The sequence below is a fragment of the Tachyglossus aculeatus genome, chromosome 10 (assembly GCF_015852505.1).
Source record: "Tachyglossus aculeatus isolate mTacAcu1 chromosome 10, mTacAcu1.pri, whole genome shotgun sequence".
Taxonomy (NCBI): Eukaryota; Metazoa; Chordata; class Mammalia; order Monotremata; family Tachyglossidae; genus Tachyglossus; species Tachyglossus aculeatus.
In genome coordinates, this window is record NC_052075.1 from 46,392,941 (window position 1) to 46,408,750 (window position 15,810).

Here is a 15,810-nt window from a genome sequence, read left to right on the forward strand (position 1 = left end):
CCTCCCAAGCACTTAGTACAGTGCTCTGCATGTAGTAAGCGCTCAATAAATACAATTGACTGACCGGAGTCAATGCCGTAGGTGTAGGTGGTTCTGCCATTGACTCTAGATTTGTGTGACTGCATTACTACTCAAAGCAGAGGTCCAGGTGTCTACTTTAAAGTCCTGTTCATCATCACCATCAACATTTGCTTGGTACCTAGTAAGTTTTTATAATAAATACCATCGTAACCATTATTATCATTGTCATGAACTACAGGCCTCAAAAACACCCCATATTTGATTGCCACCTACCACCTAAATACTTGGAATTGTTTAACAAAATGCTATTTTGTTATTGTGCTTCAATTTGTGTCTCATATCATTATAACAGTCCTTCTTATCACTTTCACACAATTTCTTGGAGCAATTCATGATCCAAGGATGGTGCAAACCGAACACTAACGAAGCTGCTTGTATGATGACCTGAAATGGGAAGAGTCAGTCAGACATATTGAGCGCTTACTGTGTGCAGCACACTGTACTAAGCACTTGGGAGAGTACAGTATAATAATATAACAGACACATTCCCTGCCCACAATGAGCTTGCAGTCTAGAGGAAGAGATGATATGTATTCAAAATCTAATGTTGGTCATTTTCAGCCGTTTTCTAAAGCACTTCAGTATTTTATTGACCAGAACTTCATCAGGTAGCTGGCCGTGTGTACCTGGTGGTCCTGTGGTCAGCCCAAACCTCCCCCCACTTCTCAGAGTGTGTTTTCATTAAACATGTTTCATGTTGTGGTTTACTGAAGCTTGAATTGGCATGGTATTAAAAATGTATTTTTCTTTTTAAAAACAGCAGTGAAGCAGCAAAGAAGTCATCCATTTTAGGATTCAGTAACACGTAGCCCCTTCTCCCACTAGCTTCACAAGCATGTACATCCTCGGTGAGATGATTTTCCTAGAGCTGGATCTTGTAGCTGGAGTTGATCACTTATTTGCAATGTTATAGTTGCTTTGCGCTTCCCAAGTTGTCAGGGGTGATTGTGGATTCACATTAAGTGAGATGACTGTATTTTCCCTGTCTATTGCTCCTAGACCAAAAAAGGTTAAGCAAATCTTAAAGTACTAAAGAAAACACAGACTTGATGTGCAAGCATGGTACACCTGCAGAGCCCTACACAAGCAAATTGTTCTTTTCCTTAAGCACATAAGTCTTGATTTGCACTTCCTGCCTTGTGTTACACCTAGAAATGTAAAAAACAAAAAACCATGAGTCTGTTTTCAAGGCTGTTACTTCCCCCATACTGCCTTTGTGGTGATTAGCGGTTGAAGGATTGGCATGCGGCTAGTGATTAAGAAAACAAAATGTCCAACTTGACTGGATGACAACAAACTGTATTGACCATCTTCTTGACTGGGAAAATGCGAGCTCAAAGAAAACATTGTTTAGAGCAGTTGCAGGGAATCAGTCTAGAATTACAGAAAGATTTTAAGAGACTCTCAAGCCAAAGTGACCTAATGACGCCTAATAACTGCCACTAGTTAGGTTTTCTAAGAAATATGTGGCCATCTAGACTCATGGATCCTAAAAAATGGTCTAGTGAAGCTGTGGTCTCTACAAACCATTCTCACACTGCTGTAGGGCAAGGAGAAATGAAATGGCTCCCCAACGAGGCTCTTGGTTGATGGGTGTGCCTGGCTTGTTTTTCAGGGCAGCCTTTGGCAAGGAGTCTGAAGTTCTCATTGGGAACCTGGGAGATAAATTAATCCCCCAGCAGGAGATCCTGCGTGATGTCAGCGACCTGAAAGCCTTGGCGAACATGCACGAGAGTCTGGAGTGGCTGGCGGGCCGGACCAGAGCAGCTTTCTCCAACCTTTCAACGACTCAGAGTGAGTTTCTAAAGGGGAGCTAGAGAGACTCCTAGGGGGATTCCATTACCTATTTTGAATTGAAGATATTGTGGTTTGGAAAACTGGGCTGGACAAGATGCCGGAAGCATCGGGGTTCTGGGATGTGAGGCGTGGTGAGGTTGAGAATTGGGGAGGGAGGGGCACAGAATCCCACCTTCACCTATGACTGCTCCTGCCTCGTTCGGGGCCTGACGTGGGTCCAGTTGTCAACCCCCACGTACGGCTGTTGGTGTTCCGAGGCTGTCATCTGCCTCCAGAACTGTCTCAGATCCACAATGCGCTAAGCTCTTGATGTGTGTGCAGTTCCTCTGGTTTATATTGTGCAAGACCTGCCCCTAAGATGCAACATTCAGCTTCCCTTAGCTTTGAGTGGGTCACAGCTAACCTGGTATCAGACGTTTTCCCATGGAGAAAGATTCTGTCTGAATTTTGTTCAGTGCCATAATTGCATAGTTTTGCTGTTGTGCTCGTGTCACTGAGCTCCCCAGTAGCGTCAATGTCCTTTTCCGTTCTCGAATCATCTGACGGAGATTCCTTCTACCAACGAGTTAACATTTATTCTCATGAACACAAATTCATTTCCTAATGTAAGCGGCATATCTTCATGGTTCATTGAGTGATTTAAGCGACTCCAATGTCAGCGATGTGATGGTCCCTGTAAAACACCTCAAGGGACCTGTAATCATTTACTTCATGTGTTGTCTCTGTTTAAGCGAAGCAGTAGGTCCAGTGTATCTTTCTGGCTAGGAGCCAGGTTTACCCAGCCTGAGTCTTTCCTGCCCTGGGAGTTTATAGGAGAAAATTCTCCAATTCAGAGACTTCCCCCAATGTGCGGAAGCCTCAGATAATGAAAAATGGCAATGGGTCGATCTCTCCAAGGGAGAAAAGGAACAACTTTTAGGATACTTTCAAAAAACAGAGGGGATGGTCTGTGGGACAACTCGACAGCTTAATGTAATTGTGGGACTTACTGACCTGGAGAGCCCTACTAGAAGTCCAAAGGTCAGGGACCCCCTAAAGGGGCTTCTTGTGAAGTTCCAGGTCAAGACCTGTGAGAGGGAAAGTAAATTTCCACACCTGTATCCTGGAGTCCTTCACTATCTCCTCCCTCTGATCGCCACCCCTCGTCCAGTGATCAGTTAGGTGGGTGGAAATTCAATCTGAGGGTGAGAAGTTGAGGCTGGGGCGGCGAGGGAAAAGGGAGATAGACGAGCATCTTGCGAGGAAGTGGAAGGGGTGGACAGGCGAGATCTTTTCATCCTTAAATTGGAGGATAGATCTGATGCTCAGCTTGCTGTGGACAAGGAACGTACCTGCCAACTCTGTGGCATTGTCCTCTCCCAAGCGCTTCCTATGCTCTGTAAATAGTAAGCACTCAATAAATACCATTGATGATGATGATGGTACCAGTCTCTGATGACAGTCCCCTTCCTGGGCTTTGTCTAAAGAAGCAGCATGGCCCAGTGGAAAAAGCATGGAACTGGGAGTCAGAGGACCTGGATTCTAATCCCGGCTCTAGACTGTAAACTTGTCATGGGCAGGGAATGTGTCTGTTACATTGCTTATTGCACTCTCCCAAGCACTTAGCAGAGTGCTCTGTACACAGTAAGCGCTCAATAAATATGATAGACCGACTGACTCGGCCATTTGTCTGCTGGAGGATTTTGGGCAAGTCATTTAATTTCTCTGTGCTTCAGTTTCCTCATATGGTAAAATGGGGATTAAGACTGTGTATCCCATGTGAGAAAGGGACTTTGACAACCCAATTATCTTGCATGTACCCCGGCGCTCAATACAGTACCTGACACATAGTACAATATTATTATAACTATTATTCTTAAGTTTTACAGGGCCTAGCCTGGTCCAATTTGAGCAGCAATTATGAGACTAGTGTCCACTTGGGCTGGAGAAATCCATGAAGGATGTCCAGGACTTTTATTTCAATCATTGGTATTCTTTCTGAACTAACTGTGCAGAGAGTACTGTCCTAAGCACTTTGGGCGATCATTGGATGTTCAGAATAATGGGATGAAGTACAAAAAAGACATTACACTTCCATTTAATTCCTTGTTTTTACACCAGTCATAGTTTGTAGCGTTCGTTAAATTTCCTTTATGTTAGCTTCGTAACAACACTAGTATAAATGGGCTAGGTTGGTGGACAGTGAAATCATCCCACTCAGGGATAAAAATATTAGTTGATGTCAGTTCCAGGTTTAGCCTCTATGGACCACCACTCAGTATATCCACCCAAGATGACATTGAGCTGTTGTTGTTGTTGTTGATGATTCATTCATTCACTCAGTCATATTTATTGAGCACTTACTGCATGCAGAGCACTGTACTGAGTGCCTGGGAGAGTACTGGGAGAGAAGCAGCATGGCTCAATGGAAAGAGCACGGGCTTTGGAGTCAATGGTCATGGGTTCAAATCCTGTTCCACCAATTGCCAGCTGTGTGACCTTGGACAAGTCACTTAACTTCTCTGTGCCTCAGTTACCTCATTTGTAAAATGGGGATTGACTGTGAGCCCCCTGTGGGGCAACCTGATCACCTTGTATCCCCCCCCAGCGCTTAGAACAGTGCTTTGTACATAGTAAGCGCTTAATAAATGCCATTATTGTCAGCGCTTAGAACAGTGCTTTGCACATAGTAAGCGCTTAATAAATGCCATCATTATTATTATTGTTATTGTTATTACAATAAACAGACACATTCCCTGCCCACAACGAGCTTAAAGTCTTGAAGTTGATGTTAATGATGATGAAAATAGTCATGATGGTGAAGTCTCCCATCTAGAACAGTTGCCAAGTCGTGGTCAATCAATCAATCAATCATATTTATTGAGTACTTACTATGCACAGAGCACTGAAATAAATGCTTGGGAGAGCACAGGACAACAGAATCAGCAGACACATTCCCTGCCCGCAGCGAGTCCTGAGGACTTCAAGACTGAGATTCTGTGTTATGGATTATAGCGACAGCAGTTTGCACAGTGCCACCAGTAATCCTCCTCTGATGCAGAATTTCAGTTAGCCCTGTGGCTTAGAGAGTTGGGCAGGGAATGTGTCTGTTTATTGTTATATTGTACTCTCCCAAGCACTTAGTACAGTGCTTTGCACACGGTAAACACGCAGTAAATACAACTGAAAGAATGAATGTTTTTCCAGCTTGTTGATGAGATTGTCAGTTGAGACCTAATCAAAGCCATTACCGGAATCCAAATTGATTACATCTGTTTCTTGGACCTTGTCTACTTGCCTGCCTGTCCTATAAGAAAATTAAATTGGTCGCTGTGATTTGCTCTATACAAAAGCGTTCTGGTTTGTACGCAAGATTGTTCTAGGGGATTGCAATTTGATTGTTGATTTGTACATAGAGTCCTGGAGCTAAAATGACCAGCTCATAATGACCACAATTATACCTTTTTTTCCCATTTTTTTTCCATTTATTTCTGTTTTTCCATGATTTCTGAAATATGTATCCACCAAATATCTCAAATAGCTACCTGCTGTTAGCTCCTGCTGGTTTTAATTCATACGGCTTCTTTATGTATTGTTCAATCAATTCCTTCCCTGTTCTGGTTTGACTTTTCATCCTCCCATTTCAGGGAGCACTTGCTCTCGTTACCTGGTTCCAACTGGTTGTTGTTTTTCGCTAGGCATTATTTAAATACAATTTTATTTCCCCTGAAGAGTGGGGACAAAAATTGTGTTGCTTTGAAGATGTCTGGGCCAGTTCAGGAACTGAATGCTGAAGGGGAGTGTCGTCGTAATTCACTATTCCTATGTTAATTTCTTCTTATAACTGCAGTACAGATGAAAAAAGCATATCTTCATTTTCCCAAGTAAAAGTGCATTTCTAGACATTAGCTTTGGGTCCGTGGCCGAAGGCGTTACAGGAATTTGAAGCCCATGTGATGAGACTGTGTTCCAAATTGCAGTAGTCTGGACACACCGATATGATCGGAAACACTATCCTCTCTTCCCTCCTCAGAAAGTTTTCCATGTACTCCACATATGAGATGATTGCACTAAGAGACTTTGCAAGTCTCTAGAACCCAGCATCTGAGCAACTGAGACCATGGCAAATAGGTGAGCGTCCTTCCAAAGGAAAAAAAAACCAAGCAGAATACTTTACCTGGGGCTTAATTAATCAATTAATCCATCAATGGCATTTATTGAGAACTTACTGTGCACAGTGCATTGTACTTGGAAGGTCAGTCTAAAGCCGAATGTAAAGTTCATGCTTTTATCCACTTCCTCTGACTGAAGGGAAGAAGACCTTAGCCATTCTGGATGAAGCCTTTAAAAATTAACATTTACATCCGAACTGGCTGAATGCCAAGGAGCTGACCATCCAGGTACAATCCCCAGAGTTTTAGAGTTGGAAATTCCCAGGCTGTCCCAAAGATGTATTGAAGATACGATGGCTAGAACGATGCTTAGGTTATATAGAGTCATGCGATCCCAGCTGGAGGAGTGTACTGACTAGTGGCGATTAAACTACGACCAAATGAAGTTGCACTTTTTACAGCAAAGTGCCATTTTTAAGCATACCACACCCCTCAAATCGATTATTCACAATTCTAGAGCTCATTGCAATTGGGGAGTGGAATGCCTGTTTTATTCTGATAATCTAAATGTTACATTACAGGCCAGAAATGAGACAGAGAGATATTAAGGACCACTTAAGTGGCAGAGCAGTGGGAATGAAAGTGGGCAACCATTGGCCCCTGCTTTCCTGGTGTCCCTGTTAGCTTTCCCAGCCATCAAAAAGCAGACTTCATCGATGGAAACTCTGGAGCTGAGCTTCAGCCTAGATGGCGGAGAACTTGTGCAGAGGAATGGATTCTAATACTAGTGGCACTCACACTCTTTTGATCCCTGCCAGTCATGTTCCCCCTGGGGTGTGGAGTACAATGAGTGAGGAGGCGAGCAAAGGGATAGCACATGCGAAGTGCATTCTGTGGTTTTCACCTCCTCACCAATATGCTAGGAGAGCTGGGGTCAAAGCCACAGATCCGGGCTTTGGTCTACATTAAAGCTGCCGAGAGGGCTGAACCAATTGCATGCATTTCAGATGATCACAATCCAGAGATTAAAATGTGAAAGAGCCAGTCTGCCTAACTGCCGATCAGAATTATCCCCAACTCTCTGCCATTAGGCTTTGATTCAGTGTGGAGCTTGCGTAGTCTCCTAGAAGAGAGAGCCTTCCCTTCACCCGAGTCCACTGTCAAGGACTCCAAGGTAAAAGAAAGAAAAATGCAAAGAAACCGGATAACACTCGTTCCCCTTTCTCTACCGAAGTCCGAAACAGGCGTCATCTAAAAAATGGAGAAAGCAGTTATTCTGGATCCTAAAAGATGTCACCCAGTTACATCACTCATTTTTTGCCAAGCACCGGCCACAGTTTTCCCTTTTTCTAATTCCATCTGATTATTCTTAATTAAAACTCCTTGCAGGGTAATTCCCCTCCCTCTTTGGTATTTGTGCGTTTCAAATATTTGTAGACAGTTATCAGATTCCCCCTTAGTCAGTGCTTCCTCTAGCTGTGCATAGTTTCTTTAATATTCCCTCCTAAGTCAGCCCTTCTATGCCTTTAATCATTTTTTTTCCTGTTAGTTTTCATTTTCTCAAGTTGAATCTCATTTGGTGGCTCCCCGTCCTTATCCCTAGCCTCTTTGAGCCCCCTTGTGTTATTTCTCTGTTTTCACCAATGTTTAGTCATACCTTCGAATTTAGTGTCATTTGTTAATTTCATTGTCCCGCTGCTTACTGAAGAAAATTACTCTTTGGCATTGCACTTGGTTTATGATTTTTAGTCCATTGTCAAGCCATACTGACTTGTTCTCATTGAAACCAATTGGAACCAATTTTATTTGGAAATCTATCAGATGCCTTGCTCAAGTCCAAATCTGTAACCATTGTCTTCCTTTTGCAACCACTTCTATGGAAGGGGAAAAAGCCCTAAGCGGTGTTTTTGTGATGATTCATCTTTATTCCTCTCCAGGCTTAATTGAGCCTTGTTCAGTCTAAAACCCCAATGAAATGTATATTAAGGAAGAATGAATGTGGAGGACCCCTTGCCCTCCTTTGCTGGCCATCCTAATGGCTCTTCTAAACAACATGTCGCTGCTGACAACAGAAACAATTTCTGTTCTTTTGTTACTTTGTTAGGGAAAACATCTGGGGCCTTCTATATCCTCCTCCATAGTTGTCATTATTATTGATTAATGTATCAGCAGAGCCTCTGCCTCTGCCCTCAATAGATTTTTCCTGCTTGGATTCTGGGGCGTCCGTCCCTGAATGCTCTTGTTCTGTGTCAGTTGAAACACACCAACAAATTGCCATTCCCCTGCCATCACTAACCTTTTCTGGCTTCTCCATCACCCGGACAGCCCTTCTTTGCTCTTGAATGCTACCCTCTCCCCTGCCTATATACCCTCGTACATCCTCCATCTACCTGTTTCCTCTGTCCCATGGCTCTCATTTCAAACCGTGCAGTCTTCCCAACATAGATGTCTCCTTCATGCTACCTCTCCTCTGCTCTTCCAATTCCCAACAGCCAGTGCCACTTTTCCTTCAGCTCCTCAGAGCGTCCAGTGACTCACTCCTGCCTCTCTTTGATTATTCCCCAAGCAGGAGATAAAGGGAAAAGAAAAGGGGGGAGGGAAGTGGGGGGAATGGGGAACCAGGCTTGAAATGATGCAAAAGCAAAGACCGGGCGATGCAACTCAGCCCTATCGTTTCTCCGAAAATTGCCAGTTGGCTCTTGTTTGGAGTCAGTTGCTGGGGGGTGAAACTAGAGATTCTTCTAGAATTCAGCGGGGTGTTTGTTTTCAGAAGCTTCTAAGCGACGTGGCACAAAGGCCAATTCTTTGCTGCTAGCCCAAGGAAAGCTTAGTGAGGTGTGTGTGTGTATGTGGCATGCATATATTACATCCCCAAAGGGTATTATGATAATAGTAATACTTAACATTTATATAGTGCATCGTGCTTTCCGGGACCTATACAATCACTAATTCGTTAATCCTTTCTCCCATCCTTTCCTTCAGCCCTGGGAGGCAGGTCAGCCTTATCATCCCAGTTTTCAAATGAGGATTGTAAAGCTCAGAGTTAAATTATTTGCCCAAGGTCACCCGCTGGCCAAGTCTAGATGAGGAAAAAACACACAAAACCACCCATTGTTTCCAAAAGAGAAATCCCAAATCCACATTTTTCCTGAAGAGCCCAGGTGGAAGCAGCCGTGGGTTCGAGTCCCAAGGGAGGGGGATTTCTGACTAGTTCTTCTTGTCGTCGTTTTTCCAGATTGACTGAAAAGCTGGAGTTTTGGGGCTGGGTGACGGCCAGCTTCCCAGTTGACAGCTGCTGCCTGGGAATGCTGGCTCTGAACCGCTTCCATCAACCCACGTTCAGCTTGCCTGGACCCTGGGGCCAGCCATAAGACTGTTAGGGTGGTGCTCGAGGAACAGGTGTAAAAACTGATAAAGGCTGAAAGGGAACTTTCTGGTATCTGGAGCAAGTTCTCTGGTTGGGATTAGTGGCGTGGGTTCTCTGCAGATCGGGATCACTCCAACTAAGCCCTCTAGCTGTCACAAAGGAATGCCGGAGGAATGCTTTTAACTTCTAGGAAAGAAATCCCTAGCTAACTGCCAAGTATTGTGTATTAAAGATAATGATAATATGATAATAATGATAACTGTGGTATCTGTTAAGCGCTTACTATGTACCAGGCACTGTACTATGAGCTGGGGTGGATACAAGCAAATCGGGTTGGACACAGTATCTGTCCCACATGGAGCTCGCCATCTCAATCCCCATTTTACAGATGAGGGAACTGAGGCAGTCTCGCAGCAGACATGTGGCGGATCCGGGGTTAGAACCCAAATCGTTCTGACTCCCGGGCCTGTGTTTTATCCACTAAGCCATGCTGCTTCTTGAAATCATTTCGCACAAATCCCATGGCCTGTTCTGTTTGGATGCCGTGATCTGTTCTGTTCTGGAAACATTGGAGTCTTGTTTTTCTGGCAGAGTGAAATGATGCTTTTTACACCCAGGTCTTGCTTTCATCTCAGCAACGCAGACAATTAAAATAAGGGCAGAGGCATGGTGAGGTGCAGGTGTTGACGTATATTAGACGCAGTTCTCAAGGGCCCAGAGGCACTTATTAATAACAGTTAATTCCGCACATTCACCGAAGCCAGGGTGGATTTGAGCTAGCATTTTTTAACCAGCAGCTTAATCCAATTTTTATGAAAAGAAGAAAATCCTAGAAAATAATAAAAAAAAAAGCGCAGATGAAAATCAGATATGTCTTTGTGGAAACCGAATATCTGATTGGATTCTCCAAGGAAGCAGAAAACCCTGTAAATGTCAGAAGGACATTACATGTCAGAAAACCCTTTGGTTAAATTCATCTGAAGAAGGGACTGGTAAAAATTTGTAGGTGACTTTTGGGTGAGTCTGTCAAAAGCTTCTTGCTACAGATAAAAATTCAATAACCTTTTGCTGTGGATGTGCCACAATTATCACTCTATTTAAAAACAGTTCCTCTAATGGAGTGTTTTATCATGCTGGACAGTCTCGGCATTGTTCATTATTTAGTGTTTGCTAAGCTGATGGCACTTCCGCAGTGCTTTCCTTATCTCCACTTCTTCAGAATTGGATTTTATATTTCCAAACCAGTCAGATATGACAAGTCATTTTCTTCCCTCTTGTCTTTTTTAAGGGAACACAAACTTCTTAAAAAACAGACACACACAATCGCTATTTAAGGATAAAGTTGCTAGAAATGTCTGAATTAACCAGGGTGGAACACGAAATGGGTAGGGAATATATTTTTAAAACTTTTGAGGCTTTCCTCCTCAGGCGCCCCATCCCTCCCCGACACCTCATCGCCTTTTCCTTTTCCTAGTCTCTTTAGAATGTCCTTCTTCTAAAATATGGAGTACATTAGCAGTGACGCTTGGTGTAGCATAATGTGATTGGAAGACAAGGAATTATCAGCATTAGTAAACCAGAGAGCCTTAATGTAGGTGGTTAAAGTCCATGTAAATGTGTCTGTAAATAGAGTGTATTCACATACAGTTATAGAAAAGGAGAAGATAGAGTCATTAGCCTGTCACCTTGGGGATGGATCCCAGTTCAAACACAATTTGGCTGTGTGTAGAGACTTTGCTCTGTACTGTAGAGTCAGTGATAACTCTTCCCTTTAGGAATTCCTGCATGGGATTACATTGGTAAATCTGAAAAGATTCTCAGACCCGAGATACTGTTTCTGTAGGGAGAATGATTTCACTGTAACTGAATGTTCAGCCTTTATTAAAAAGTGTAGACACGACTACTTTATTCAGTATGTGGACTTTACCTGTATCATCATTGGGTTTTTTTTTTCATTTCATAAGTTTTGGTTTCTTTCTTGGGCTAGTTGATTAATGGGAGGGCGATCTACTTTAAATCAAGACCACAGCACTTTCGTAGAAACAAACGCAGGGTTCTAGCGAAACTTGGGTGGAAGGATGGAGCCAAAAAGTAGGTGTTTACTCATTTCCGAGTTTGAAGTCGGCTCCGGTTTCTTTCCTTTATATTGGAGGGTTAACTCTGCCAAGGAGCTGCCAAAATAAAAATGAGCATATAATCACATCAGCCCAAAAACTTTACCGAAGTAGTTTCCTGGGAAAGCAGGAACAGAAAAGCTTCCCTGACTTACCTCTCTTCTTTTGTCTCTATTTTCCCCACCTTCTGCATCCCCTGTGCACTTGGTTCATATTCCCAATGTGCTCTGATACTGATACCCGTCATCCAAATCCTTATGTTCTGCCGCTTCCCCTATCTGTAATGTATTTCAGTGTCCTTTCCCCCCACTAGATTGTAAGCTCGATGAGGTCTACCAACTCTATTGTACCCTTCCAACTCATCAGTGTGGCCTAGTGGGAAGACTACAAGCCTGAGAATCAGTGGACCTGAGTTCTAATCCTGGCTCTGACACTTGGGCAAGTCACTTACTTTTTCTGCGCCTCGGTTTCCTCAACTATAAAATGGGGATTCGATACCTGTTCTCCCTCCTGCTTAAACTCTGAGCTCCATGTGGGACAGGGACAGTGCCTGACTCGATAAATTTGTATCTACCACAGCACTTACAGCAGTGCTTGACAGGTAGTTAGAACTTAAATACACGTAGTTAGAACTTAAATACCATTTTTAAAAGTGTCAATCAGTGGGATTTATTGAGCACCTACTGTGTGCTGAACACTGCACTAAACGCTGGTACTCTCTCAAGTACTTAGTATGGTTTTATGCACATAGCACTCAAATACCATTGATTCATTTATTGATATCGAAGTCTGATTGTTTTGTTGAAGCAATAGATTGGCCTTTCTCCTAGCTTCTTGTAGACCGTATTTCCCCTGATTACTTTCAGCATGGGAAAGGACTCCCCCTTCCCTTCCCTGCACTTACTAAGTCATTTTGAGTAGAGGAGCAGTGTGGTATAGTGGCTAAAGCACGTACCTGGGAGACAGGTCATGGGTTCACCCACCCACCATTTAGATGCCTCGTTAGACACTGATTTAGGGAAGCAGGGACCCTGAAGATATCTATTAAGGGAGTTTTTCAAGATCACCCCAGAAAGCAAAGCAGATTCAGGGCAAAAAGGCTGTCAACCAAAAGCCTTAGCCAGGTTAGTGAGGAGCTCCTTACTAACCACAGCCCATTAACACTGGAAAAGGCAGACCAATTATTTTGGAAATGTGAAAAGGATGAGGCCCAGGAGGCAATATGCTTCCCATATATGTCCCCCCAAAATAGCTTTCTAAATCAGCCTGTGGGCTCTGAAACTATTCCTAACAGCAAAACTGGAGAGCATTATGTCTTGGATATAGTTATTTCTCCCCCAAATATAAGTGACCAGGGCCACTCAGGGATGGAATGGGGCCCAAGGCAAGTCCTTGAGTGTGGGGCAGTCATTAGGAGAAGGACCATGGTATAGCAGACATAGCATGGGCCTGGGAATCAGAAGGTCATGGGTTCTAATTTGTCACTTATTTGCTGCATGACCTTGGGCAAGTCACTTCACTTCTCTGTGCCTCAGTTACCTTGCCTGTAAAATGAGGATTGAAACTGTGAGTCCCTCGTGAGAAAGGGACTGTATCCAACCTGATTTGCTTGTATCCACTCCAGCACTTAGTACAGTCCCTGGCACATAGTAAGCACCCGTCAAATGCCATAATAATAATAATAATAATAATTATTATTATTATTGTTATTTGTGGGGGAGGAAAAGAGTGTTTAAAGAGTGGGAAATGTCCAGTGCCTTAGCCTTATTCTTCATTCTCCCCATGACCCATCCTCTGATTGTGCCCTGGGGACATTCATTTAGGGTCCATTTGGTCTTTCTCTACAGGGCTCTGCCATTAGCCAGGAGGGCCGAGATTCCCACGGACAGCGAGCCCAGGGCATTTGCCCCAATTTGTCATTTCAGCCAGTGATATTTATTGAGCACTTGAGTGCAAAGCACTGTATTAAAACACTTGGGATGAGTTCATTATAGTAGAGTAGCTAGACATGGTCCCTGCCCTCAAGATGTTTACAGACCTCTGCTCTCTGAGGGACCAGTTGGAGTGAATTCTTCAAAACGAAGAGTCAGTTTTAATGCCTCTGGTAAGGCATTACCATTGTTGTTGTCTTATACCATTGAGCCGTGTCTGACCGATAGCAACGCCATAGACACATCTCTCCCAGAGCGCCCCACTTCCATCTGCAAATGTTCTGGTAATGGATCCTTAGAGTTTTCTTGATAAAAATTCCGGAATAGTTTACCGTTGCCTGCTTCCGCGCAGTAAACAAGTCTCTGCTCTCGACTCTCTCCCACGCCACTGCTGCCCAGCACAGATGAGTTTTGACTTGTAGCAGATTGCCTTCCACTCTCTAGCCACTTCCCAAACTAGGAATGGAATGGGTGTATAAGGCATTACTAGAAGAAGAGAAAGTATAGCAAAAATATAATTTGGTTGGGATCACAAAATATTTTCCTATGTATAATAGACAATATTGCTCAGAATGGGCTTTAAATCCATTATATCTGTGCTGCTTGATTAGGGATCTGCTAGGTTTACCATGAGGTCAGGTTGGTACTTTGGGGATGAGAGGTACTAGATAAGGCCTGCTTTTATCTTCCTCTGCTTTTCAACTTACCCTTTAGCAGCAGGAACTAAGAAACTCTCCTTGCAGTGTGCTCCGCACACAGTAAACACTCAATAAATACCATTGATTGATTGGGAAAAGCTTTTCCCCAACGCCAGGCAGAAAGAAGGAATCATTTCTGAGTTCCACAGTGGTGTTATTTGTATTAAACATAGAGAAAGCCTAATTAGCAGATTTGCCTCAGCCAGCAGCCCATGAGGTTTTAATGGAAAGTGTGGCGATGTGTTATGGAAACACCCCCACAAAGGTACTTTGCATATGCTGCAGGATCTGCTTCATTCCAGGGAAGGGAACACAGTTCACTTGCAGACAGACGGCTCCCTGCAGCTACCCTGGCAACGTGGAACTTTTCCTTCTCTCTCCCGTACCTCCAACCCCATTCCCGACTCCAGAAACTGTGGGGAGGTGGTGTGCGGCAGCAAACTGACCCGACCGTTTCCCCTTCCCCACAATCCAAGGCACGTGGGTTTGACTACCGGCCAGCGTAGAGTGCCGCACTCCTCGTCTTGTTTCTGCTGCTCAGCACCATTATCCTGTTCAGCCAGCCATGGAAATATTTTCCCCTTGACTACCTTCCTGCTGTCACCAATCTCTGCCCCCAGAGCCCCTCAACGTATAATGCTGAGAGTCAGCCCACGTCCAACCCTTCTGAATTCTTCCCCTCAGAGCTTGCTGCCGTTTGAAGGCCAAGGTTTCACTCAAGCCCATTGTTCTTCATTCAGAGAGCTTTCTTCTAGGTCAAGGGGGCTGTAGAATATTGCAGCTGAAAATGGGCATGGACCTGTTTTGGCCAGCATCCCAGAAACTTATACTTTCCAGGGAACACAGAGGGAGAAGTTCTAGATTCCTGAGATTGCTCTCTTAAGAGGGTTTTATTCCCAGATTCACTTAATTGATCAAGTACAACAGTTCAGTATCCCCCTGCGGGGGGGTGTGTGTGTGGCGGTGGGGGGGGGGGGGCGATTTAAATAGTCAACAAAAATTGAAATTCTAATTTTCTGGGACATTGGTGTTCTCCAGAATGCTCACCACTGGGGCCCAGGTCTGTTCCTGAGCCCTTGCCTCTGCCCCGATGGCAGAAAGAACAGTTTCCCAGGCTAGAGTGGTTCTGCTGAGGGTCAGGGCCACTTGGAGAGCCCTTCATTTGTTGATTCACAACATCTACTGAGCACCAGTTGTGCGAGGAGCTCTATTCCCAGCACTTCCCTATAGAGTCTCCTGTCCAAAGGCTAGATCAGCCTCATTCCCATCTCTTCCTGCGTTTTACGAGAAGTAGCTAGAGGCCAAGGCACAGGCATACAGTAGAGAATGCTCAGAAAGATAAGCAGTAGTTATTGTGCAGTGCTTAAAACTGCCTTTCACCTAATATGTTTCTCTTCTGCTGTGGCAATACGTCGGTCCTCCGAAGACTAAATAACCCGAATGGCAGATCCGCCCCCAGGAGGACCCGTCTCTTCTCGCGATTCCCAAACTGCTAGTGACAATGGAACACATTTGGAGTTGGCCTTCAAGACTCCTTTGTATCTTTTCCTGTGGTCAACTCTGGAACATGGGCTGGTGCTGAATGGTCCATCAAAAAGCATCTTGGGTATCCTCTTACCCATTCTTCCGTGCCATGGAGTCACATCATTGCGGCTGAGTTGTAATCACCATGGCCTCTGTGCCTGTCATCCTGTAACAGAGAAGCAGCATGGCCTAGGGGAAAGAGGATGA

General features: G+C 44.1%; 1 protein-coding gene across 2 annotated transcripts in view; it reads left to right on the forward strand.

Annotated features, from left to right (window-relative positions):
* Positions 1–15,810, forward strand: part of EXOC4 (exocyst complex component 4) — a 628,131-nt gene that overhangs the window by 539,666 nt on the left and 72,655 nt on the right. For both annotated transcript variants that reach the window (XM_038752201.1, XM_038752202.1), the window contains one exon: positions 1,697–1,875. In XM_038752201.1, the coding sequence (XP_038608129.1) occupies positions 1,697–1,875 (179 nt within the window). The remainder of the gene's footprint in view (positions 1–1,696; positions 1,876–15,810) is intronic.